Consider the following 26,748-nt stretch of genomic DNA (forward strand, 5'->3'; position numbering starts at 1 on the left):
CAATGATAAACCATTATAAAGTCACATTTAAATAGGAAATTTTGGAATAAAGTAATATGCCTTATACACTATTTGTATCAGAAAAGTGATCGTGTTAAATTGATTGCTTGATTTGACATGAATGATTGATATGTGACTAATGCCTTGAGTTTTGTCTGTGTCTTCGGCAGGTTCGTAAATTACAGCTACAACAAGAGACCGAGAAGTGTCGAGTTCTACAGGACGCGCTTCACGTCCTGGCAACCGAGCACCACGAGTTGCAGCGCTCCATTTCCCCGTCCTTTTCCGTGACGAGTTCCCACTACGTAGACGCAATCAGTGACGATGAGTTCTTTGATGCGGAGGAGCTGAGTGACAGTGGTAGCCATGGTGACATGATGGAGGACACACGATTCAACGATACATTCCAGAGTATGAGGATTTCCGGCGGGGGATCGCTCAATCACTCACCAATGAAATCGCCTCCGAAGGACGACGATGAAAATTCGCAAGATGGCGCTATTGCAATACCTGTCGGTGCGCACAGTGGTTACAGGTAAATCTAAATCACTTTACAACAATTTTAACCCTTTTCCTGCCAAGTCCATATTTCACCACCAGGTCAAGATGGTTAAAATTGATGAAACACAATGTATTCCATATGATGTATTTTAACATAATACTGTACATTTGAAGGCTGTTGAAAACATAATACTGTAAAGTTGATTTTTTTTGGACAAACGATACTATAACATACCAAGCCAAGTGGGTGAAAATACGTCATGTTTTGGCTCAATACTTTTTACTGACTTGGCTGATGGGAAGTGATACAGTTATTACTGTCTGGCAGGTAAAGGGTTAATATCAACATCAAATCTGATCTGTGGTTTTCCACAGTAACTGCACGATAAAATGCTATCACAGTAGCAGTATCTCCAATGTTTTCCACATAGTGATGATGGTCTTGGCTACTTCCAAGCTATACATATCAGCTATGTCTTTCTTAGGCTTCAATTGCTCTCCAGTGTTAGATGAGAAATGAAACTGTCTGGCTGAAGAGTTGGTCTTTTTAAACAGCACCCACTCATCCATTCAAAGAATTCCAACAATGCTTGGGCCAGTTGAACCTGCACAGTTCAAGAGAAGTATCTATGACTATTAAAGGTGACAGAGGAGCCTGCAATTTGTCCGTCTACTGTCACACTTGATTAAGTTTTAAGATTATTCAAGCATTGTACAAAGATAACAAGTGTTTTACACTCAAAATTTTCAGCACACCATTCGATACACACACTGTGTAGATTTAATCTTATTCTACCAGGCCTGTTACTGTCCATCTGCCAAGTCAGTAAAAAACAGTACTGAGCCAAAGCGTATGCATTTTCACCCACTAGGCATGACATTTTATAGCAGGTTCACCCAGTGAATATCATGATAACAGTATCTGTGTTTGCAGAGGTCTTCAAAGTTTCATATCTTTGTTGAAATGCAACACATGGTACATGTTCTGCCTCACTAGTTTTAACCAACTTGACAGAAAGGTTTTGCCTTCCTAAAATATATTTTTTCTCTTTTCCGTAACTTTCAGAATCAGACTGCCAATACCCATGTTTAACAAAGACCATTTCAGTCTGTGGACGATATTGAAACAATGCATTGGCAAAGAACTCTCCAAGATCACCATGCCGGTGGTCTTCAACGAACCACTCAGTTTTCTGCAGAGAATGTGTGAATATTTAGAGCATGTACATTTATTAGACAAAGCTGATGCCTGCCAGGACCCTATTCTGAGACTCCAGGTGAGGTTTGAAGTCTTGTCGGTCTGTGTAATTGAGAGAAATGGCACATGGTGGCCCAGTGTGTGAGATCAAGGGAAATGACACATTGTGGCCCAGTGTGTGAGATTGAGGACAAAGGCATATCATAGCCCAGTGTGTGAGATTGAGGACAACGGCATATCATAGCCCAGTGTGTAAGATTGAGGAAAATAACACATCGTAGCCCAGTGTGAGAGATTGAGAAAAATGACACATAGCCCAGTGTGTGAGATTGAGGAAAATAACACATCGTAGCCCAGTGTGAGAGATTGAGAAAAATGACACATAGCCCGGTGTGCGAGATTGGGGAAAATGACTGAATCATAGCCCGGTGTGTGAGATTGGGGAAAGTGGCCCATTTTTGGTCCAGTGTGTAGGGTACCAGACTTGTGACCAGAAGGATGGTGAGTTCTAGACCTCGGTGTAAGAGTAGTTGACACAATATCAGAGAATGATGAGTTCAAGACAATAGCATGGTGTTGTACCCTCCAGCATTGCTCTGTTTGGTAGTGGGTGACATGTGTTTCCAATGGCGTTACGTTTATTTTGGTTAAAGTTATGTACAAGTGATGTGTTTGGTTGAATACAGCATATTTTCCTACACAAGCTTATATAATCTGTTCTGAAAATGAGTTTATCAGGTGTTGAACGGATGCTTAGGAAAATTTGGAGAAATGATCTGCAAGAAACAGTCAGCCAAAAGGGAACATGAAATTTTGTATCACAGCGTATAAGGTGAATTCAAATACTGGGAAATGTTGTTCTCACGTTTTCAATGTTTCTATCTGCAGTATGTAGCAGCCTTCGCGACGGTTGCCTGTGCTTCAAATCTTGACAGGGTACAAAAACCTTTCAATCCGCTGCTTGGTGAAACCTATGAACTAGTCAGGTAAGTAAATCCCATTTCTCTGCAAAATTGTGCGTTTAGGATTGAATTTCTGTAGAGGGACATAGAGCTTGAATGGTGGGGAGGAAAAGGGTTGAAATTGGTAGAGTGTGAGCTCATAGATCCTCGTTTGGAGGGTCTACGGTAAGCTTTACCATGCTGTGTTACCTGGTTATTATCAAACTTTGGTATAGTCCCAGTGTTCCCAACAGGGTGGGTTGATCTACATACAGAGAATAGGAGTTCCATGGTTAAATTAGTGAGGATTGAACTGAGTTAAAGGACGTTTTATCATAACTTGTTTGAAATATTAAAACTAATGGCAGTTAACAAATTAATAGAACCATTGTTGTACCATTCTCAAAAGAGCATGGTGTTTTCTCAGCCCCTCTCATGTGCTGTACAATTTAAGATAGCATAGCTCAGTAAGGTGTGCCTCTCCCTATACACAAGCCTGCAGGCCTGACTTAACCAGACCATTGAATGCTCATCAGCTTAGGGCAGCGATTAAAAACAGTTTCGCAAAGCATGGGCTGGGAGAGGAGCAAAATACTATGAAATCATATGAATATCACAATTTTGCTGATGAACCAGTTTGTAACTTCTGATGACATACAGTAGATAGTGAAAACAGTAAACATGATAGACATACCAGCCTGACTGATTATATTCATTGCTTTCACAGGAAGGACATGGGTTTCAGATTAATATCGGAACAGGTTAGCCACCATCCTCCAGTAAGCGCATTCTATGCAGACTCTCCCAACTGGAATTTCCACGGCTCAGTTCATCCAAAACTCAAGTTTTGGGGTAAAAGTGTAGAGATCCAGCCCAAGGGTGTTATTTCAGTGGAACTCACAAGGTAAGTTGTTAGAATAATGTTCTCTCTTTATATTCCCATTGTTTTATTGAATAAACTCATAGACGGATAACCACTGATGATACGTAATTTCCTACTGAGAGAACTCAAACTTCAAAATCTTTGAAAAACTTTTAAATTCTGTGTCAGTCGACTTTTGATCAGTCCACTTCTGACATGTGCAGTTTCGGTGTTATGCTGTATGAGCGGTTAGAGGGAATTGAGCTGTTGTAGAAATAGCACTCGTTTGACACATACAGCTTCATACAGCTCTCATGAAAAGAGCGCCCTGCACGTCCATATAAGCAGCAAACACATTGTCAGGTCATGAAAGACTTTGTTCTACCCCTTTCACCACAATGGTTTAGCCAAAACCTATTGTTATCAAGGGGGAGTATGGACCTGTTTACAGGGAATTTGGGGTGAGCAGGTTAATTTTTTCAGGCCCCTTGGAATAGTAACACAACTGAAATCTCAGTAGTTCCTAAGTACTGTACCTATACTCTTTAAGCCTTAGAAAAGTATATTACCAATAAATAGTAATACACAGCAGGTAGATTGAAGACTTTTAGATGCATGTGTCATGAAAATTTTGAATCAGAGAGAATACCAGGAAAGGATTTCGTCAATAAATTTTTGGACAGATGGAAAGTTTGTAAAATGAAAACAGTCTGTAGTGTGAAGCGTAGCAAGGTTTCATATAGTAAATTGACATCTATAAACATTTTGCTTTATTTTTCTGTTGCAGACATGGTGAAGTTTATACTTGGCAGAATGTAAATAATTGTGTACATAACATTATAGTTGGTAAATTATGGTTTGAGCAGTATGGCCAGATGGAAGTGGTCAACCACACAACTGGGGACAAGGCAATCATTAATTTTAAACCTAGCGGATGGTTTGGCAAGGAGTTGCATCGAATTGATGGGCATATTATTGATAAAAAGTAAGTACTGTGTGAGGCGTCCAACAAGTTAATTTTGAAGGGAAATAGTTATCAAATGTGTTGTTCTCCGGCATAAAATTATGATCTGCAAGATACATAGACATTTCTGTGACAGTACAAATGTGTCATCTTTAACGGCAGTGTAGTACATCTTTGTCAGACTTGTTTTCCAGAACAAACTTACAACGTCTGTGCCTTGAAGAATATTGCATATATGCTGAAAAGCTACAGTGTAGATATGGCGTTTCATGCAATTCACTTTTCAGCATAAAATTTACTTAGTGAGCATAAAGTAATATGAGTTTACAACATGCTGTTGACTGTATTTGTGAACATCATGGACACATTCATAACAAATTTTATCAATGACTTCTGATCGATGATGAATAATGTAAGATAGTTTGTTAGCAATATTAGGAATAGTAAATCTAGATTTAACTAGCTACTTGATGTTTTCATTCCCATAGCAATTGTCTCATGCAGTGAAATCATATTCTACAATAATTTCTAAGATATTGCTCTGTGAAAATACTGTCAAGTGGTTTGTGTTTTGATTCTGAGACATGATCGATGTTTGATTAAACATCCCTCCACGTGAACTTTCTCATCTGCAGCAAAGTCAAGCGGCGAATACTCTTTGGCAAGTGGACAGAGTTCCTCTATGCTGTAGACCCTGAGGTGTATGACGCAGTCAAGAAGCACGGCAAAGAAGCCAAGCGCCACCGTGTGTTCAAAAGGGGAAATGCTGCTTCAGCAAAGAAGGACTCTCCAACTTCCGAGGTGAGGAATTTGTAATGTTTATCTTTCTATCTTTCATGTTGCAAGAACATGTATCTTGGTCAAATTCAATAAAACATGCTAATCAAGGTTGCCTTTTCACTGGTTTAGCATATCCCACAATACTACATTTAAGTGTATGAATTACAGTTCCTTCAATAGCAGTATTTGAGCTAGCCCAGCAAGTCTGTCCAAGTCACTGTTGAAACCTATGAAATTGCTTATCAGAACATTCATGCATTATATCAAAGCTTTGCTTTGAGCAGGGTTTCTCGATGACATTGCTGTGACGTTCTTTTAAAATTCTTAAATGCAAACGATTGTTTGCTATAATTTTGTCAGGGTCAAGTACAAATGTGAAGTTCTTCAAAGTCAAAGTGTTCAAGTAGGTCTGCATTTTGTCATTTGAACACTTGAAGGAACTACATAAAGATCCAGTAGAGTTTACTAGTACCAGTACAAGAGAGTTATATGTCAGTGAAGAAAATATATATATTTGAAAGGCCCCACTTATCCAATTGGCAGCTTATATTTTCACAAGGAGGGACCCACCTTTTTGAGATTGAATTCAAATGATTGTTCTCTAAAATTTATGCATGGAATCACTCGAAACAAACATAGCAAGTCCTGCAAAGGCTGGTCAAGTTTTATGGATTTTGTATAAGTTTAAATTATATCATTAAGAATCAGTTATTTATCATGTTGGATTTGTTGATTATACAGGCAATTGATGGTGACAGCAGTGAGGAGCATGGGGCATTCTGTACAGGACTCTTTACCCACACCCAGTCAGCTGATGAAGATACCGACAGTTCATCTTCAACCATAGATAATCATTTTCACTCATTGCTAAGCGACCATCCTGACTCACAGTTGCTATGGCGAGTTCCACCAAGGCCTGAGGATTCAGTGCAGGTGAGGACAGTATAAATGTGTTTTTGTTATTTTGCATTTTAATTCTTTGCTGTAATGTGCAGTTTCAAGCTTCTTTATTCCCACAAATAGCCCCTATACTTTCAAAGTAAAGGGAGAGAGGCACTGGTGATGGACCAATGCCGTGATAAATTTTGTCAAGTTTCATGAGTCTTGCAATCCTCAGACAGACAGAGCCTGTATATAGGATATATAGAGATAGATATACAGATAAATAGATACCGGTAGATAGATTGATAGATAGATATGCAGTAGTTTTTGTCTTAGATTTTTTACATTTTGCAACATTTTGCCATTTATGTCTGTTGGTATCTTTTACTTTCTATGATAGCCTGTCTCTCTTCCAGGAGCCAAAATTTGAGAAATCTCAATGTCAGTTTTTTCACCCCAGCTTTCCCTCTCTTGTTGCAGTATTACAATTTTACATATTTTGCAATGAGTTTAAATGAACTGAAGGAGGAGATGAAAAAGATCATACCTCAGACAGATTCCAGACTTCGGCCGGACATGAGAATGTTGGAAAACGGTGAAATAGGTAGGTCAGATTTGCAAATATATGACAGTAACAGTGTGTTCAGTGCTGTTTAAGTTTGCATGTCAAAAGGTGGACTGTTACCTTCAAATACACCAAGCAATGAACCATGTCACTTCTCATCAAAAACCAATGTGTCAGACTTTGAACCTTGTTTGAAGCACAAAAATGATATTTGTCATAACAAAGTTTCAATAGAGCCGTGTTGATCTTGACTAAATCTTGTGAATATTGTTGAGGGTAGCACACTGTAGATCAACTTTTTTAGTATGACATAAGCTTTCGGAGACAACAGTCTCCTTCATCAGATGTACTTGCAGAATGGACAAAGAAGCAAATTTAGGCCAAATGCATCGTGGGTAATGGACAATGCCTAAAGGAGGTGTCAATGTGAAACAAAGAGTTTGAGCAAAGGTGTAAAAACACTGTTGAATGAGGACAATGGTTGGAACAACTGGGGCAAAATACAGCCAAAATAGTTATTTGTAATGTGTTAAAAATCCGTAATCTCGATTGAGTCCTTCTTTGACACAGTCGAAATATTGTATAATTTTGAGTTCTTTGCTTCTTTGTCCATTCTGCAAGTACATCTGATGAAGGAGACTGTTGTCTCCGAAAGCTTATGTCATACTAAAAAAGTTGATCTACAGTGTGCTACCCTCAACAATATTTGTCATAACAGTAACATATTAATATTACTGTATGACAAATGGTATTGTGAATGCAGATTATACAGTGATGTCATAATTATATTCTAATTAAATGATATGTGGGTGGACTCCCTAACTTAATGGAAATTATGGAGTCCTACTTATCTCACCTGCACTCATACCTGCCAAGGTTTATTACTTATACCAAACATGAACTACAGTAATATAATTTTTTTTAATTAATGTTTTGCTCACAGACAAAGCATCGGCAGAAAAGCATCGTCTTGAAGAGAAACAGCGTGCTTCTCGCAAGCTTCGACACAAGAACAAGGAAGTGTGGTCACCGCTGTGGTTCACGCAGGGTGTACATCCCAACACCGGCAGTCCAGATTGGCTTTACACTGGCGGGTACTGGGACAGAGAGTACTCCAAGTCTCCGGATATATTTTAAACTTTCACCAATAGTACTCATAAAACCATAATACCTACACTAAATGTAATTGAAGGTGATTGGTTAATTTGTTGGTAATCACGAACCTGATTGTCCAATGGAGAAATTGAAGCAGAAGCAGATATATTCTTTCAAAGTTTACATAAAAAATCTTAGGATTTTTGATCATGAAGATAATTTTTGTAACTAAAAAGGGAGGCTTGGTTAATTACATGATCAACCTAACTTCTTATTTTACCTGATACAGTATATTTCTATAGAAAGAAACACAAAATTCAACCGTAGTAATTTATTACAAACTGTACAAGTCGTAGTGGAAGTCAATTTGAATACTGTCTTAGACAATCAGCATAGCCGTAGGGAGTCGTTTGAATAATGCTGTCAATTTGAATGATGCTCAGCCCAGCCATCTTTTGATACAACCAATAAGCATTATTTGAAGGAAATCAAATTTGTGGTTGTGAATTATCTCAGGAAGAGCAATTCAAAGCACAGGTCTGAATGCAAATCTCAAAATGGCCATTTCTACACCGTACCTATTTCTAAGTGCAATTGTGTTTTTTTATCAAACTACAACTAGGACTGTTCTGGAGTGTTTCTTTTTTTAGTTATTTTAGGATTATGTTATGTCTATTTGATAAATTTGGAAATTTTTGCTCCATCTGGTATCAGTATAATGGTTTCCCCTAAACCCTTCCGCAGTGGTTTGTCCTAATGCCATTGCTTTTAATGAGAATATTCACCTGTGTATTAAGGAAATAAGGGGTGAATATGAAAGCTTTACAGAGCCACAGTCCACAGCTCCAGCATTTCCATTGTATGTGAACCATGTGAGTGAAAAGAAAACATCGTGATTTTTGGCTGAAAAAAGCATACTTCTTTAAACATGGTTTTTAGCTTCATATCATTGAAAGAAGAAAGACAGTGGCACTGTGGGATTGTTACTGAGAAGCTCAAGTGTATATATACAAATTGTCTATATTAGGCATCTGTTTTCACAGCTGTAATCAGTATCTCAAAGCTTATCTATCGCATTAGCTGTCCCATTTCCTTGTATTTGAGCACATACTCTGCTAATGTTGCAGGTTAATATCGAGACTGTCCAGTTCTAAGGTATTCAGATGCTGTCATGTTTTTCAGATTTATTTTATACTCAGTCTCTGAAAACAGAAAGTCGCACAATGCCGACTTGAGAAAAATGGCCCTCTACTATAAACTGGTTGTGAAGACATATAACGAGAAAATGTCAAATAAAATTATTGTTGCTAAGCCAGGGGTGAAGAGCTTCCACAACATTATCTTGTAGGTGTTATGATTTTGCCAGACTTTCCTCAAACCCAAAGACATTGTTTTCCCTTGTTTTTCACTCATAAATTGAAATAAGCCATGTATAGGTTATGAAATGTCTCTTTTGAATTTAGGACTTCCAGCTGTACATCTTAGTGTAAATTCACTCAATTATTATGGCAAAAAAATAATTCTAGAAGTAATGGCCGAGCGGAAATTACAGTAATGATTGTATAAAAAGATTCTTTACTATGTCTCAATGTGTAGGTAGCAATGTTATTATTACTCATAGTTTAGCTGTAGTTTTAGAAATATGAGTGTTTTGTCTGTGTTGCGTTTTTACACACACAAGACAAGGAACCCTTCACACCTGCGGATTCCCAAACGATTGTACAGAATACCCACTTTTCCAAAGGCCTTATTTACTGAACATGAATTTTTCCAAAGTTAGCACCATTCAGTGTGAGTCAATTGCAAATAAAAAAGAAAGGAAAAGACAGTGTCAGTATTGTTCTGTGTACACAGTCTTTTATAAAATTTAACAATGCCAGTAAGCTAGTCATATCTAAAATGACAAACATACTTTCTGGGAAAATTTCAACAGCATGATGTCTTTCAGATAAGACTTATCAGTGCTTACAATTATCAGTGTCTTAACAAATGACTTTTGTATTCGATGTAAAAAACAAAAGAGGTCTTCTTTTCTGACCACAGCTGTGCTGACTCTTGTAGTCACTTGTGCATCGGCAAAAATGCGCTCTTTGTTAATGCCTGGAGATGGTTGCCTAGAAAATGGTTGCCAAGTGACGGTTGCTAACTGTCAGTCCTCCATTGAGATTACTAAAAAATTGTAAATTCTTGTCTTGTTCAAACAAAATACATAGCTATGCGAGAAAAAATTTCTGTCGCACCCTGCAGCGGTGATACAAAACAACCGATAACTTTGCATGTGAAAAAGAAAATAGTCAGAGCAATGACCTATAAAAATAGAGAAAGGAAATGGATAATGCCGTGTCAGCGAAATGTTCAACATCCTAGATAAGATGAAAAACCATATACCAAAGTGATACAGATTGGTTAGACGTGAACTGATCATGAAGTGGAGAAATCAACATTTTTTTATGAGTATCCACTCTAAGCTCTTATATACAAGTCTTTTTATGTGCGTGTCCTTGGCAACTGGACGACCTACAGGCAAAATAGGAGGATTGTCCAGCTCAGAATGAAGTGTGTCAAATTCCAGGGGTTTGATGGTAAGAATTTGATGAGACCATGTTACCACATACCCAGTCTTCATAGGCAGCTTGACAGAGAAAAACAGTAACAAGACCTTAACATCATACAATTGAATATCTTCAAATCAATGTCATCCTACCCTTAAAAATCTGTTTCATTGCATTTTCCAATTTGGTTACATGTGTAGTCCCACAGGCTAATCTACACACTTGCTCCGCGTTTTAGTATTTCCACTTTGTCATTGCTTTCAGTAGTGTTATTCATTTTACAAAAGATTTTTTTTTTCTTTTCCATGCTTTAATGAATTGTTATTCATTTGTATTCTGTGTGTGTATCTTGGCCAAGGTTTTCAAAATCAAAATTTTAAATGGATTCAAAACTTCTTTATTTGAAGCTGCACAGGTTGATTCTCTTACAAGGGTTATTTACCACATTTCAAAGATCTCATACCAGCTTTCCTTGCTCTTACACATATTTTTGCAAAGATGCAACACAGTATCTCGAATGTGGTATGAGCCAGTACAGTGAAATAACCTTCAGCTTTTGATGAAAATCATGTAAAGCTCGCTGAATATAAAAATTACCCTATTCAGACTGCCCTAGACCAGATGAAATTTGGAGGGATTTCATTTCTTTGTGCCATAGTAATGAAATATGATCATTGATATTTATGTTTGAATGCCTTAGTTGAGATGCAGATATTTAAATGCTTCTCCCAGTTGCATAATAGTGCATTTGCTGGCCATTCTGACATAATGTAAGACTTTTGGATATTTAATGAAATAAGAGAAGTCACAGTCAGTCTGTGATGAATTGAAGATGCGTAAGACAGGTATTTTCCCCACTAGATAACATCGTATTGTTAGCATTCTGATTGATGTCAATAAACAACATTGGAAGTAAGATTACGCGCGTGATCTGGCATTTTCTTTTGTGTACCACATCACCCTCCTTGGTTTGCTAAAAGCCCATTCTCTCAACCCCCTTCACCGTCATGGTTTGGCCCAAACCCATTCTTATTAAAGGAAAATTGTGGACATATTTACAGGGAATAGGGGGTGAACAGGTTAAGTGTCAAATCTGGATCATTGGGTGTTTGACAAGATTACTGCCTTGTATATGTTCATTTAATTTACATATAACCCATTCACCACCATGGGTTCATGCAAACCCATTGCTTCAAGGTCCGTATGCTCCCGAAAATTCCATATATTTAAAGCCTCCTGGAGAATTCCTTGAAAATGAAATTGAGACCTAGTAAATTTAAATAATTCGCCCACAAGATGACAAGATGATCAGTGGTGGTATCATAAAATGATATGTAAAATGATATATAAAAGTGGTATATTGCAAAAATGATATTTGGAAAATGGTATTTTGGCCATCAACAAGTCATTGAAAATTGCTGAAAAAGTCCCTGAAAGTCCTTGAATTTTAAATAACTGCGAATGTGGACCCTGTGTTATCAATAATCATGAGTTTGGACTGGTTGACAGGGAATTTGGGTGAAGTGGTAATTTTCATCTCCGAGTCTGGTCTTTAATTCCTGATAGCCTGACAAACTTATTTGGCAGTTGGATGTTGCTCTAAATGTGATACAACATCAGGTGACTGGTAAAGCCCTCCTCTGAACAATGTAACCAGATTAAATCTTGGATGAAATCACATCTGGTGGCACAGCCTGTACCCATCTAATAGATTACAAACATCACCAGAAACGGCAATTCCACTTTCAAATGTACTTTTGTAAGTCCAGGTCTTGACTCGTCAAGATCATAATGTATCTTTGTAATAGAGAAGGTTTTGATTCAAATTTGGTTATCAAATAGCCATGTCTCACCTCAACATCAGTTGACATAAACACAGCTGAATAATAAATTTTAATAGGTCTATTTTATTGTATTTGGAATGCATGAAGAATTTTTCACAACTACTTGATTGATCTGGCTGCCATGGCCACAGCATGCAATGGCAAAAACAATTTTACCAATAGTAGACGCTGTAAATTTTTTGCAAATTTGCACATTTTAAGCTTATTTGGGTACTATTTATGGTGATGTTTGCTTGAATGAATTTCCGAACTGACACATAAAGAACCACCGACATGCAAATTACAATAGTCAGATCAATGACAGGTATGTACAAATACAATTGTTGTCTATCTCTGGTCACTAAGAGAGTCTTGCTATTCTATGCCTGTGAATTTCTTGGCAAGAAATGGAGTGGTGGCTTTTTTCCCCAACAGATTAAAGGTATACTGTCACCTGTTCCAATTTGCTACAGTTACCATGGAAAAAGAAAATCTAACCAATCACACATTTTAAGCAGGTGGCCGCTTTTTAAAAACAGCGCCCATTACATGGGCATTTTGGATACCAAGGAACACCCTGACCATATATGGGCATATTTAGATTATAGGTGACTGTATACCTTTAAGATACAACAGTTGGAGCCAACCATGCAGAGTGAAAGAGCTTACACCTGTGGAAAATACTCCCGGTTTGCATATATTCCAAAGATTGCTTCACTCCGTACAAGAATTTGCAACAATAACACACACACACCAAATACTGAACACAAAAACAACCAGTCAAATACTGGGACAATCATTTTTTAACATTGCTTTATTCACAACCCAAATACTACTGAAATCAATGGTTCTCAAATTTCTCACACAAAATCAACCCTTCCAAATTCTGTTTATAAAAACTCTTTATGAACACCAACCAAAAAAAAAAAAATAAGTTGATACAGTAGTTGATTTCTGTTAGACATTAAACTTTGTCAAACAAATATACCCAGTATCTGTATCACACAATTCTTTTTACTACACAATCTTTCAGAGCAGACCAGCAGAAATATAAAATTTCAATAAATATCCCTGAAACATATTTTCTGCCCTGCATTTAATACTAAGAATATCTTAAAAGTTTCACGGGAACAAAAATAACAGCCATTTAATATATTTAGCCTCATCAAAAATTACATCAATCTTTGTGTCGATACATTTTATAATTTTTCGTAAAGAAATATTTTGATTATTGCTGCTTTTCATATTTCAAAATAATTACAGCCGATTTCACTCAACCTTGTCCATACAGTGTCTGGTACACACACGTTGTCTGTTTGGAATGTAGAGTGTTTTTATCTAAGACAAACAACAGGCCATAACAAACACTGCTCATAGGATCAAACAGACGTTGATGAATTAGGCTCCAAAATATAGGCTCCAGTAAGTGTTGCAAGCCATACTCTTCATCGCAACATCACCCTTTTGGAATAACAACAACTGTCAGCTGCCACTGGAACAATTTACCCCATGTTGAACTGCCACGGAAATTGTGAATCACTTACAGTCAGTGAAACTTCATAAAACTGCAGTAACCATGCATGTTTAATACTGTAATAGTTGGAGTGATATTTGATCAAAATTGTCACATAAATATATGCAGCATGGAAATTGGGGTGTACACTTGACATTGGACTTCAGAAATATAAATTATTGCAGATAAGAAAGTAACTAGCAAATATATGGCATGTGGTCCTACATCACTAGCAATACACTTAGTTGTATTTCATCGTGTCTAGGAATAGTTCACAGGACAAACATTGTCCAAAGGCTATTGAACAATTGTGAAACACTAACAGTATATCAAAAGATGTATAATACCAAAGTAGTTTTCACAGGCAAATTTGCATATAAACTTTGCCAATACCATCCTAATTTGCATATGTGCAGTGAAAACACTGTAACTTGCATTGTCAGAAAATTTGAGTTCTTCTAGCAATATCAACAATATGGAAAACTAATTTGCCCTGAAAAGGAACAATTATTTTGGGCGAATATTTGCATATCATCAGTCAAAATTGTATTGTTTGGAAATGTGCTCAGGATGCACACAGTATTTTGGAAATTACAGAATCTTATGGGCAGATCCAAATCAAGATGTACTGATCAATGTTGAATGTTGATCAAGAAAAGATTGAGCAAAATTTTGGCGGTAGTTCAAGTCAAGTCTCTTCACTGACACATTGTAAATTTATAAAGCGGAAATGATGTTTATTCAAAGCACACCTCTGGCAGATGCCATGTTCTCTTATGTCATATGAGTTGAGTTGACGATCGATTCTGATAATCATGTACAAGGAACCTGGAAAATGTTCATGAAACTACAAAACAAGCGACCTAGCGGCCGATATAGCTCCGCTGTGTTTATGTAGAGAGTAACTATTTTTGACACATGTTGATGAAGAAGGTGGAAATCTTTGATAGCTCAATGCAATGGCCAGAAAAAAGTGGCTAAAATAAGCTGCAAAAATACACAATTTCATCATACTTTGAAGATATCACATCAGATCATCCCTAAGAACATGTAAACCAAAGCTATCCGATGAGTAGTTTTTTGAGAATGAAATTTTCTGACCAAAAATTGCAACATTGCCCCAAAAATACAAAATTACAGATTTCATCAGAAATTCAATATATATTACTTAGCTCATCTGTAGAAACCTGTATACCAAATTTCAAAGCTATCAGAACAGTACTTTTTGAGAAACACACTTTTTGACCAAAAATGGCAAAAATTGCCCCAAAATTACAAAATTACTGATTTCATCATAATTTCAATAAATATCATTAAGGTGATCTGTAGGAACCTGTATACCAAATTGCAAAGCTATCAGATGAGTAGTTTTGGAAATGCACATTTTTTGACCAAAAATGGAAAAAATTAACCCAAAATTACAAAATTGCAGATTTCATCATAATTTCAATAAATATCATTAAGTTTATCTGTAGGAACCTGTATACCAAATTTCAAAGCTATCAGATGGGCAGTTTTGGAAATACACATTTTTTGACCAAAAATGGCATAAATTGCCCCAAAAATACAAAATTACAGATTTCATCAGAAATTCAATATATATTACTAAGTTCATCTATAGAAACATGTATACCAAATTTCAAAACTATCAGACCAGTACTTTTTGAAAAAAACATTTTTTGACCAAAAATGGCAAAAATTGTCTTAAAAATGCAAATTTGCATATTTCTGCGCAATTTGAACAAATCTGAAATAGATCATCCCTAGGGACATATGTACCAAATATCAAAGCTATCTGACCAGCAGTTTTGAAGAAGAAGATTTTTAAAGATTTTTTTACCAAAAATGACAAAAATTGCCTTTAAAATACAAATATGCAAATTTCACCACGATTTGAACAAATCTGACTGTAGTCACCCTAAGTAAACTGCATATTAAATTTAAAAGCAATCGGACGAGCGGTTTCAGAGAAGTAGATTTTTTTACCAAAAACAGCAGAAAATGCCCCAAAAATACAAATATGCAAATATCTCCACAATTTGAACAAACTGAAGTGAGGTCACCCCAAGTGAACTGCATATAAAATTTCAAAGCAATTGGACTTGCGGTTTCAGAGGAGAAGGCAATTGTTGACGGACGACGACGGACGACGACGGACGACGACAGACGACGACGGAAAATCAACCTATTTGATAAGCTCCGCGTCGCTGACAGCGGAGCTAAAAAACAAAAAGACAGAAATACAAATGGAATAATTGCTGATGCCACTTATAATTTATCATCAAGAAATCATTGGACAAAATCGTTTGTTTTCTCTCTCACGTGATGGTATCCAACGCCGCATCAGCATCTCTTGAACTTTGAACCTTTGCAAGCACTGAGGAGAGAGCATCTCTTGGTCGGTCATATTTGGAGGCTTCAACACATAGCAAAACAACAATGCCTGTAACCAGAGCAAGATGAATAGTTAGGTAATTTTGCTGTGCTCCAGATTTGTAAAACTCTTTATATTGCAAGTTATCGCAATGCTATTCAAGAATTCTCTTTCCTGATATAAAATAAATTGAAAGCGGGAAGATGTACGCAGTGAGTGGGTAAACTCTACAGAAGGAGGTAAAGATTAGCATGTTACCTTGGCAGCATGCTCTGTAACACGATTCATTCCACTGATGACAGGCCATGATAGAGGGCGCTCTTCTGGTCCACACGGCAACAAGGTGGCCTCATCTACCATGGACACCAGGACTGAGTATGTAGAGTGGTAGAATGGAGGACCTTGCTTGTAGACAACTGCAAGTAATCAACCATACATGTTATATCACTAAATCTTGGGGTATTTTAAAAACAAGGACGACTGTTGTACCTTTTGATGATAATTTCACTTTTTTGTTCGAATGACAAGAACATTTTTCTTGTCCCTCTCCCTGAGATAATTTGAAATTATAGTGAATCAGAATTGCGAACGTAATGCCATGTCCAACATGCAAACTTAGTGTTGACAAGCATATTGTGGTCCAGAAAAAAATTCACTTGTCAATTATGATATTGCCAATGACAAACACAGGCTGTGTTAACAAGTTGAAGATTATGCTTTTCAATGTGATTTTGAGATTAGAAGAAGAAACTGTAGTTTAAGAACACAACAGATATACTGGGAATTCATACATCAAGAAAACAATGAGGCATGTATATCTTTCTGTTAGGTGATGAAACTCAAAACTTACTAAAATCTGAACCAAACTTGATACCAGTCTTGGGCACCCAGCCTTTGCTTCTGATATTGTGATACACCGTGTACATTGGCACAAAGTTAGGTTGAATGGTGCAAAACTTCTGCCACATTGAGGTTAGGTTCAAAGAATTCTGAAAAATAGTGTACAAGGCATTAACAAAATCTGTTCAGAACAAATATTTTGGTCATTTGGAACATGATTTCTCAGACATAACACGTCAAGATAAAAGTTTTTCTCAGCTTACTTGTCACAAAATAATATTAGCAGTTCCAATATAAAACCCACAAAGCAACGGTCACTGTTGGACGCTTAACTCTGAACCATTTATCATGACCCTTTGCCTATTTCACATGAAAATGACATTTTCACACGGAACACTGACAAGTATTTGGAAATGTTAGTTTCAACTCATTTCTGGTGTTGGGGAAATAACCCTGTTGGTATAGTAGAATATGATGAAATGCAGCCATCACCTAATGTATTCCAGGAAATGTTAGGAGATCGTAAGCAGGGAGAAAAGTTGTCAAACAGAGGATATTCAATGAGAAGTACTCACTCCATCTTCATCTTTGACTGTTAGACATCCTAATCCAAACGCTAAGAAGTAAGCCTAGCAAGTGTCAAACACAAATAACTCTTAAGGAACTGTTAACATGTAGATGTATCGCTAAAATATTGCTGTTATTTTAATAATTTATTGTATTTGGGTGTCCGTTGGTCTGAAAAATGAAGGCAAATAAATGTAACAAACACACAAAAAAATAAATAAATAAATAAAATATATAAAATGCATTTCCATGATCACTGATTATTTCACTCCTAGACTATAACATTTTCAGAACTCTGGGTCCACACAATTTTACCTTGACCTTCTGCCTATACTGTACATGTAAGCCTCTGTAATGAAGTGAAGCATGGCCAAATTCTGTCACACCTTACCAATCTGGCTAATCGAGCCTCAGTTGGTGAGAGGGTGCATCCGTATACATGTATGGCAGAGAATATATGTATTGCATTATAGACTGTAGTTTCCCTTCTACTGTCTATGGTTGCACTTGAGAGAATCTATTCAATATTTTGACTGTATATACAGCTAAAATTAGACATAATTTTGTAGATTTGTGTGCACATACATTTAGAGCAAAAATCATAATGATGCTCAGATCCATCATTGGCTTTGGCCATAGTGCTTGGTAAATAAACACTTACAAGACAGAGTGATACTCACCTCTTCCAAAGATAATTCTAGATATTCCTGAATTGGGTAAGGGTCTTTCTTCTTCACAACTTTCTGCTTCTTGACATGCTATGAAAGTAAAAAAAAACCATTTACCTGGCAATAGACACCATAATAATTCTAGCAGCATCTCATGGACCTGAAACATGACATTTTACCTGTTTTGGCCAGTTGTTTTGGCAGCCATCTTGGATTTTTATGCAAATTAAGGATTGCACATGTTGGGCAATGAAAGAAATAAATTCCTTGACCCAGTTTACCTTGCAAATGACACCAAAACCACTTTCACAGCATCTCTTAGAGCTGAGATATTACCGTTTACATATTTTTGCCACATGTGCTCGAAACACTGCCTAGGTAAGTTGTCTGCACGGTCGCGATGCCCTCCATTCTATGCATATTGACTTGCTCAGTGATACTTGATAAATAATACCAAGGTAGGACACGCTCAGTGTACAATATATCAAAAACAAACAGAATAAAGTATCAGATGTCAAATAATCTACCTCAGACGATCACAAATGCCTTCAAATGATTACTCCTCAAATGTAAACGGCCTACAAACGTTACAAGTTTGGCAATAATTTACTCCATACTCTGTACATTTATAATTTACTCATAAAGCCATGCTCTAACTCTAACAGAATCTCACCTTGGATCCACTCTTTATCACTTCTTGCACTTCTCTTTCCTTGACTTCTTTCTGTTCACCTGTTACCACGGCAACTTCCTCATCACTGTCATCAGAATCAGCAATTACAAAATCAGAGCATTCTGAGCTGTCATCCTCATCAGGCTTTGCGCCCTCTTTTTTCACATTGCTGTCTTCATTGCAATCTTCTGGGAATTTGTTTGCATATTCCAGAGAAATTTCGGCAGAGTCTGTGTCCATTTTCACATTAGAGTCTGCAAAATCAGCTTCTGCTGTGACAAAGTCTTTGTTTCTTGATATTTGCATTGGTTCAGCCTCCTTTGGGTTGCTACAAGTCTCACTGGGATGATCAGTTTCTACGACAGCATCAGCTCCTGCTGTGACACATTCACTTGTATCTATGACATCACCACTTTGTGTGGTACAAGACCCAACATAATCCATGATGTCATCAGATTTTGTTCTTTTAGGCTTAGGTTCACATTCACTTGTACTACAAACACTGTCAATCTTGCCATTGGTGTTTTCTGTTTCTTGTTTTCCAATGACGACAGATTCCGAAGAATCGGCATGTTTTTTATCTTGACTGTCCTGAGAGTCAGAAAGTTCTTTCTGTTGCTGTTTGAACTGATTAAACCACTGTAAATGTCTCATATACCTGCAAGCCAGTAAATAAATATTATTTAAATATTTTCATAACTTTTTCATGCTGAGTATTTACAGCAATGGCACCCTAAAACCATTAAATATATGGTCCAACCAATATAAAACAGTCTTTATTTATTTTACATCAGGATAGCATGAAAAAATGTACAAAATACAATGCACAATATGTTTGTGTCATGCAAAAATGCTATTAAAATCAAAGGTTTGCAATAAAGCACTACATTTTCATTTTAGCATGTCAACATTTGACATGGCATGCACATGGGTGTTTGTGTTGTCTGTGACGGACTTACCTCTGTTTTCGGACCTGCTGAAATCTCTGCTGTTGAAAGCGCCTTTCTTTTGGTGGCACTGACAATGAAAATGAAAAGAGTCACGGTAAAGGCTCTTCAACATTGGATCTGTTGTAGGTATGACTGTACGGAAAGGAAACAACAGATGCCAGCTGGCATGCTGGCATTTAGTGACTAATTTGTGACACCATCTTCACATTACAATCACTTTCCCTAGAAATCAATTAAATTTGAATTCATCACTCAGATACTCCTGTCAATGATCCATTTTCTCAATTCATTATGTACAGTGGGGGTTTTTTTGATAAAGGAGTTTGTTTCTGAGTTTATACACAGAATATCCAGGAACACTGAATTTGACAGTTAAATGTCAAAATGAAACTTTTCTTAAAGATCCATTAGCTGTAACTTTGGTCATTTTTTAAATTTTGTTTGTTCTGTGTATCATCTGCAGTTTCTGGTTTGAATCCCTGAACCGTGGAGAAATTCCTGATATTTAGCTCATAAATATACCCTATATGAGTATAATCCGCATTGTTATTGTTTAAATTTTGTATTCAGGTCCGGACTAGAATACATTTATCAACAATAACAATGGTCATTTCACATATACAGGCAGTGTTGGCAAGCAGGACACCGGGCATTGGTCATGATGATCGGATTATAGTAAAATTCTGCAGTTGATACATTGAAACAGAGTAGTGAAAAAATTAGTCAAAAGTTACAGCTAATGTACAATGTCCCTTTAACATAATGCCGGTGTGTCAGGGATGAAATGATAGAGCATTCATAGCTGGACAGATTTCTCTTAAATATGAACTTTGACCTGACTTATGTTTCCTTTTTGACTTACAGCGTTTACGTACAACTCCCTGGTACGAAGATATAAACCGCTTGTGTTCTGGTTTGCTTCTAGACAGAATTCCTTTACCAAAGAAGCCCTGTGATAGAAATGAAACCATTCATTTGACATTGTGGGCACAGCTGTTGTGAACGTTTAATGACTTTGTTTCCTTTGTAAGTGTGTTACTACCTTTTCCTTTGCATGCTTTGTTATACATTTTTATTCTTGATGATCATATTCTGTTTCCTGACAACATACACATGCACCAACGGGAGATCAGAAGACACAGACCTTTAGATACCGACCAAAAAGGTTTTCAGAAGGTTCACATTCTCTACACTAACCCTTTGGACTCCCACAGTATTTAGTAACAAGTGTGAAAACACTGTTCTATCCTTATCTGCAATATTGCCTGTACATGTACATATTGTGAAGTACATTGCACAAAAAATTTCCACACATTTATTCTATTACTAAAAAAAATACTTTTCTAGTTACAGTTTAACACATGGAAAGGATCATTTTATTTGAATCACTTGCTACGATTCTGAGGAATGTGTCCAACACTAAAAGATTAATTGTTCCAAGGAAAGCCATGGAGACTCCCTTAAATGGAGATTCTTTCCACATTATGCCATTAATTATGTTTTTTGTACAGTGTATGGTCAAGTATCACAATTAACTTTTGACATGAAAAAAGCTGAGAAAAAGCTCTCACATGAAAACATATGGGACAATGTCAACAGAAACGCTACTCACAAACAACTGAACTTACCATTTTGTACAGAAAAGTAATGTCGCCAGGCTTTTTGACGAGAACACAATTACCGACCAGCTGACCAGTATAGTAATACCAGTGGTTACTGCTAGCCGGTTTGCCATCAATGGATGCTATAGGCACTGGAAATGGACTTGACTCTGCCTGATGGATCCTCTTCTTTTTCCTGGGCTCAGGTAATTTGCCGGATGCAGGCATGGCTGTTGTCTGTGGGAATACAGATCTTGCGCTGTTGAAAAGACAGCACTGTGAGCTAAACTAGCTTACACAGCGATGTCTAAAAGAGGGCATTGTCAGAACTGCACTAAAAAGTCATATGGGGCCAATACGACCAATGTAAACACTGTACCCAATGTACGTTGATAATTGATGAAAGTTCAAACATATTTGACATGATGTACATCACAAATTTTGAATACTGCAGCTTGGTAAACATGATGTAGCTAGATATCCTGCATGAAATACATGGTTTGTAAACAAGAAAGTCGCACCAGCGCAGTTCCGACGACCCCTGCTCCCTTTAATATTCAATGCTTTACCAACCACTGAAATGTGGCCAAACTTTGTCTGTTTCACATTTGTGTTTGTTACTGTAGCTTGTGGTACGGACACTAAACATGTGATTTCTACAAGTCTTACCATAACACCGGCTGTTGCAATGTGCAAGATCTTTTCCATATAATTTCTGAAAGTCTTATCTAAAATTACAGACAAAATATGTTTACCTTTTTGTATATTAACGCATAAAATTGTGATGTCATTCGCAATCGATACAATCAATGTAGAATATGTTGATTGTGAGAAAGGGACAGTTAGTATTTGCTACACCAGTATTGATGATGACAAGATAGTGTGACAGTTTCTGGAGGGTCACATGATACCAATAAATACGTGTCAAAAGTTACAGAGACCAGTTACATTAACTTATGGTAACTTTGTTGTCTTTGTCTAGACAGGATGACGTGACAAAACCAGCATTTTGGACAGTCAGATTAGGACCCAGATTTTTTACCCTATGTTGAGGGTGTAGTGATCAAACAATTGATGTACCAGTAATAACCAGATGTTGCAGTACAGCCTGGATATTCACAACAATTTTGAATAATTTGAAGTTAGCGAATCCAAATGTCATACTTCGAGACTTGCAGAATGATGAATAATTGTGTCCTCCTCTTATATTAATTCAGGCATGGCAAATTGTCAAATTTTCAGTGAGCGAAAGATGTACCATTTGACTGTCAGGTCCTCTAAATCATTTCCACAAGTTTTGTTGATGATGTAAACCATCAGCTGTCCAAACAGTCATGCTCAGCAAATACTTATAAGTTACTCATGTTTGAGTTTAAGAACGAGTGACACAATTTCTGTCAAAACTGTGCTGCAAAATTTTATAAAATCATGCAAAGTATTACCATTAAATCTTAAAGAGTAATTTCAGTTGCTTTTGTAATTCAAATACAAATGTGAAGTTTTTTCATATAATCATGAACTTGCTTCCACAATCACTTGTTGATAACTTCAGCATTGCAGTCGTAGACGACAAATTACGATGCTGAAGTTATTTTCGTATTCGTTTTCGTATTCGTTTTCGTATTCGTATTCGTATTCGTATTGGAGTCACTGACAGAAATTGTTATTTTTAGTCCAGGTTTCAGGTATGAAACGTGCAATATACGATATTTACTGAGGTTTAAATATTGTGATAATTTGTTTCGTGATTTCATCTGCCAGATTTGGTTAAATTTACATAAATTTGCATTTGTAGATTTTAAAGAATTTTGTTCACTTCATTTTATTTGAAAAAAAATACTTAAAATCGGTTGGGATCTGGTAAGGCAGCATCTTCGCTTGCCAATGTCTCTTGACCGGGCAGCTGGATGCACCCCGAAATCAGGTGGTCAGTGCCAAGTAATGGGACTCGTGAGAGCGGATGCAAAGGAGCTGCCCTGGACTGTACCATTGTTTTGCGGGGAGGGCAGATTTTTGTGAGGCGCTGCAAAACTCGTGACCGTTGAAAGCTATGATGAACGGGGGACTTGTCTAGGACAACCATCTGAATAAAAAAATGTGAAAATTGTTATATCCGGTCATCCTTTTGGACTCACTTTAGAATGATCATATCCATTTACAATTTGTATTTCAAGTATTTTACTTGATTTTGATATAGCTCTACGTAAACCTGAAATAAATTATAATAACAATACAATACAATACTTTACAAAACTCAGGGAGTGCGGTAAGGCAAAAATTACAAAATTGCAAGTTACGACTAAGTTGTACGTGCTGCTACAGGGGAGAAAGTAACATAAATCAATGACAATAGGTAGTTTATCTTTCAGAGTAAGGGACTGGTCAGTTTCTTCAGCCTGGGGGGGCCGGTGGATTCATGGGGGGGGGGGTCACCCTGTTTTTGACTTTGGTGATAGGGGGGGTCACCATGTTTTTGAAATGCCCAATAGGGGGGGTCAGTGTGTTTTTGAATTTTGACACAGGCTCATCATTGCCTAAAATGCTAGTGTCAGCCACAAAATTCATCATTCAGTTGTATTTTTCGGCGCGCCCTTCGGGCGCGTAACTTTAATAATCAGTCATATTTTTCAGCACGCCCAACTTTAACATATCAAGCATACATACATCAGAGATATCTGTATGTTCAATAGTTTTCAGCATGCTCTTCAAGCTCATTACTTTAATATATCATACATCTTTCAGCATGCCCTTCAGGTGCATGACTTTAATATACAAGGCATATATATCAGAGATATCAGGATGTTTCATATTTTTTTGGCGCGCCCTTCGGGCGCCATACTTTCAGAGTTATCTTGATGTTTGCTAAGTGAAAGTGTACCATTATGAAATCTGCATTTCATATGAAAAGGATGACAAATTCCTGATACTTTTCTGTTCTCTCTGTGAGAATTCAGTATGAGAAAGCAACATGCACAAATATTTCACAATATATATTTGATACAGTGACTTATTTTAGAGATAGAAAAATGACAAGATATCTTTCCTTCTCATTGATGCAATTATTTTCCTTTGTTTCATAGGTTTTCTGTAGAAAGATGCTTTTTTATGAACAAAATAACAGTTAAAAAGGCAGTTTTTGTCATTATTAGCTGTGCTTTTATGGTTTCAATGTTACACAAGAAAAGGTCCTCTCAGACACTGTACACATCAGATTTGGCTAAAAAAAATCTCTGTGGCTCCTCAGTAGATTTAATTGGATGGTTGGCAAGTCTTAACACCCATCAAAGTTTTTGATTCACTGCTTTTTCCTCTTTGATATTAATGATTGACATCCATTTCTGTACAACAGTTCAGGACATCTGGTTAAGCAGAGAAAGTGTGAAATACATTCACAGCTCATTCAAAATACAGCTCATTCAAAATGTACTGTATTTAAACTTTAAGATTGACACTTTGAAATTCCTATCTTACAACTGACATGTCAACAATTTCACTAAAACACAGAATGACTATTTAAAATATAAATATATGTAAAATGTAAAATATAATATATATATATATATATATATATATATATATATATATATATATATATATATATATATATATATATATATATATACACCCTGTTTTCAAAATTTGGAATAGGGGGTCAGCCACTTTTTGACGTCGGCAAAAATAATCCACCGGCCCCCCCCCCCAGGCCGAAGAAACTGACCAGTCCCTAAAGATGTGAGCAATATTATACATAAAACCGGACCGACCGATAATTCATGTATTACATTCAATCAGGGCTCAAAGTAGCGACCATTTTCAGTCGCATAGGCGACCAATTTTATGAGATTGCGACTGAATTTTTTTCAAGACATTTCTCCATACCGTGTACGTGATCAAATACAACATATATTCGCTCAGTGTTCACGGAGCATTGTCCTGAAAGGCCACGACCCCAAAATACGCATTGAATAAGCATAGCAGTTGAGCGGAGTTACTCAAGGTTTGAGCGCGTTCTCTCCTCTGCACAGCGCTGCCAATGTGTCTGCTGATGTTATCTTGAATGATCTGTCAAAATATCCCATGAATTTAATGATAAATTTTACTACAATCCAATCAAGTATCAGAAGCAGTTTTAGTGCTGTCACATCATTTCAAATGAACCAATCATAATCCCAGCATAAAATGTCATCAAAATATAGCTGACAAGGGAAAACAAGCAACCAGTAACTGCAACATGTTTCATGCGTTCACGTGCGTAATGAATATTTGCGTTAGTGGCATGTGACCGGCTAGACCTTTTCCGGAAATCGTCCTTTGGAAAGCAGATCAAAGCATCGATTTCATCAAGCTTGGACTGGATTATCCTGTTTCATAAAGGTTTTTGTTTTCAGCTAGATCTAAATAGCAAGCAACTTTGTTGAAATATCATGGCAAATCTGCCGGTAGCGACTGCAATTATGTAGAACCATGGAGGAAGTAGAGAACAGACCATGGATGGGACTGTGGCGATGACCTCAATGACCCGAGCGAGTTCGATACACGCCACAAGTACCGCTGCGATATCACAGCTAGGATTAAATGCGCATATACGTTTGAGTTTTGTCTCTTGTCTACAAAATATCTATCGAAAGTTGATAGTTGCTGCATTTCTATTCAGAGTTTTTGTTGAAGAAAGTAGCTATCTACGGCTAGCGGCTTAATTGGTCCCCCAAAATAGTACTGCTGAAAGTTTTTGGAGTGACCTGCAGAACGGAGTTGTAGAGCGGGGCAAACTGCGTAACACTGAAACTGGATCGCACAGTAACAAATGACGGAAACCGATCGAGCCAGTTGCGACAGCTACTAGACTAGCTAAAGTCTATTTATCATAGAATACAGGTATTTCTCGATATTTCGCGATACAAATTAATTTCCATGCATTCTGGTGTATCTTATCATAACGCAAGTTGATCAACATGTTCTGGCAATGACAGTTGACGCAAACGCAAGGAAAGAAAAAGAGATGGGCCGTACTGAAATAAAGACTCTGACAACAGCTCACACATTAATTTAATCTTTATTAGGGAAACAAATGTACCGATCGGGACATAGGCCTATGATACCATTTTATATTCATCTCGTTTTCTTTTATGACGCTTTCCCACATCATATGAGATGATATTTTCTTTGCGACAGCAGTCTAAATATAGCATGTCATCGACTAGGGGCATGCGATAACGTTGAGCCCTGCATTCACTGTCGTTATGACGATCACTTGCTCAGAGATATCAGTTTAAAACAAGAAATTACCTTTTAAGTTTACAACTCGTCAAATTGGGCGGGTCAGCTAAATTTCCATTATCGATACTAATGATGTCAACAGAATGTTTAAGTTGGTTGTTGTGATAAAGTTAATACGAAAA

General features: G+C 37.0%; 2 protein-coding genes across 3 annotated transcripts in view; one reads left to right on the forward strand and one right to left on the reverse strand.

The window, feature by feature from the left end:
• LOC139115519 (oxysterol-binding protein-related protein 1-like) overlaps positions 1–11,256 on the forward strand; it is a 75,984-nt gene extending 64,728 nt beyond the window's left edge. For both annotated transcript variants that reach the window (XM_070677672.1, XM_070677673.1), the window contains exons 12-20: positions 171–535; positions 1,568–1,778; positions 2,588–2,685; positions 3,368–3,544; positions 4,290–4,487; positions 5,102–5,267; positions 5,988–6,179; positions 6,609–6,732; positions 7,637–11,256. In XM_070677672.1, coding sequence (XP_070533773.1) covers positions 171–535; positions 1,568–1,778; positions 2,588–2,685; positions 3,368–3,544; positions 4,290–4,487; positions 5,102–5,267; positions 5,988–6,179; positions 6,609–6,732; positions 7,637–7,830 — 1,725 coding nt within the window. In that variant the 3' untranslated portion in view covers positions 7,831–11,256. The remainder of the gene's footprint in view (positions 1–170; positions 536–1,567; positions 1,779–2,587; positions 2,686–3,367; positions 3,545–4,289; positions 4,488–5,101; positions 5,268–5,987; positions 6,180–6,608; positions 6,733–7,636) is intronic.
• Positions 11,257–12,959: 1,703 nt separating this feature from the next.
• LOC139115520 (tRNA-splicing endonuclease subunit Sen2-like) lies at positions 12,960–22,925 on the reverse strand. Its single transcript, XM_070677674.1, has 10 exons — positions 21,377–22,925; positions 20,611–20,698; positions 19,758–19,815; positions 18,799–19,456; positions 18,138–18,215; positions 17,466–17,519; positions 16,901–17,039; positions 16,309–16,466; positions 15,905–16,119; positions 12,960–14,539 (listed from the first exon to the last, which is right to left on the reverse strand). The coding sequence occupies exons 1-9, from the start codon at positions 21,575–21,577 to the stop codon at positions 15,958–15,960; spliced, it is 1,596 nt and encodes a 531-aa protein (XP_070533775.1). The 5' UTR covers positions 21,578–22,925; the 3' UTR covers positions 12,960–14,539; positions 15,905–15,957.
• Positions 22,926–26,748: the final 3,823 nt, after the last annotated feature.

The sequence above is a fragment of the Ptychodera flava genome, chromosome 17, assembly GCF_041260155.1.
Source record: "Ptychodera flava strain L36383 chromosome 17, AS_Pfla_20210202, whole genome shotgun sequence".
In the NCBI taxonomy this organism is placed as follows: domain Eukaryota; kingdom Metazoa; phylum Hemichordata; class Enteropneusta; family Ptychoderidae; genus Ptychodera; species Ptychodera flava.

Bases quoted from the DNA above. Each gene is read 5' to 3' on its own strand.
- LOC139115520 (XM_070677674.1), bottom strand. From the start codon at position 21,577: ATGCCTGCATCCGGCAAATTACCTGAGCCCAGGAAAAAGAAGAGGATC. The intron at 20,699-21,376 runs GTAAGTTCAGTT...TTTCTATCACAG, and splicing joins TTACTTTTCTGTACAAAATG to GGCTTCTTTGGTAAAGGAAT. The intron at 17,520-18,137 runs GTGAGTATCACT...GACACTTGCTAG, and splicing joins TAGAATTATCTTTGGAAGAG to GCTTACTTCTTAGCGTTTGG.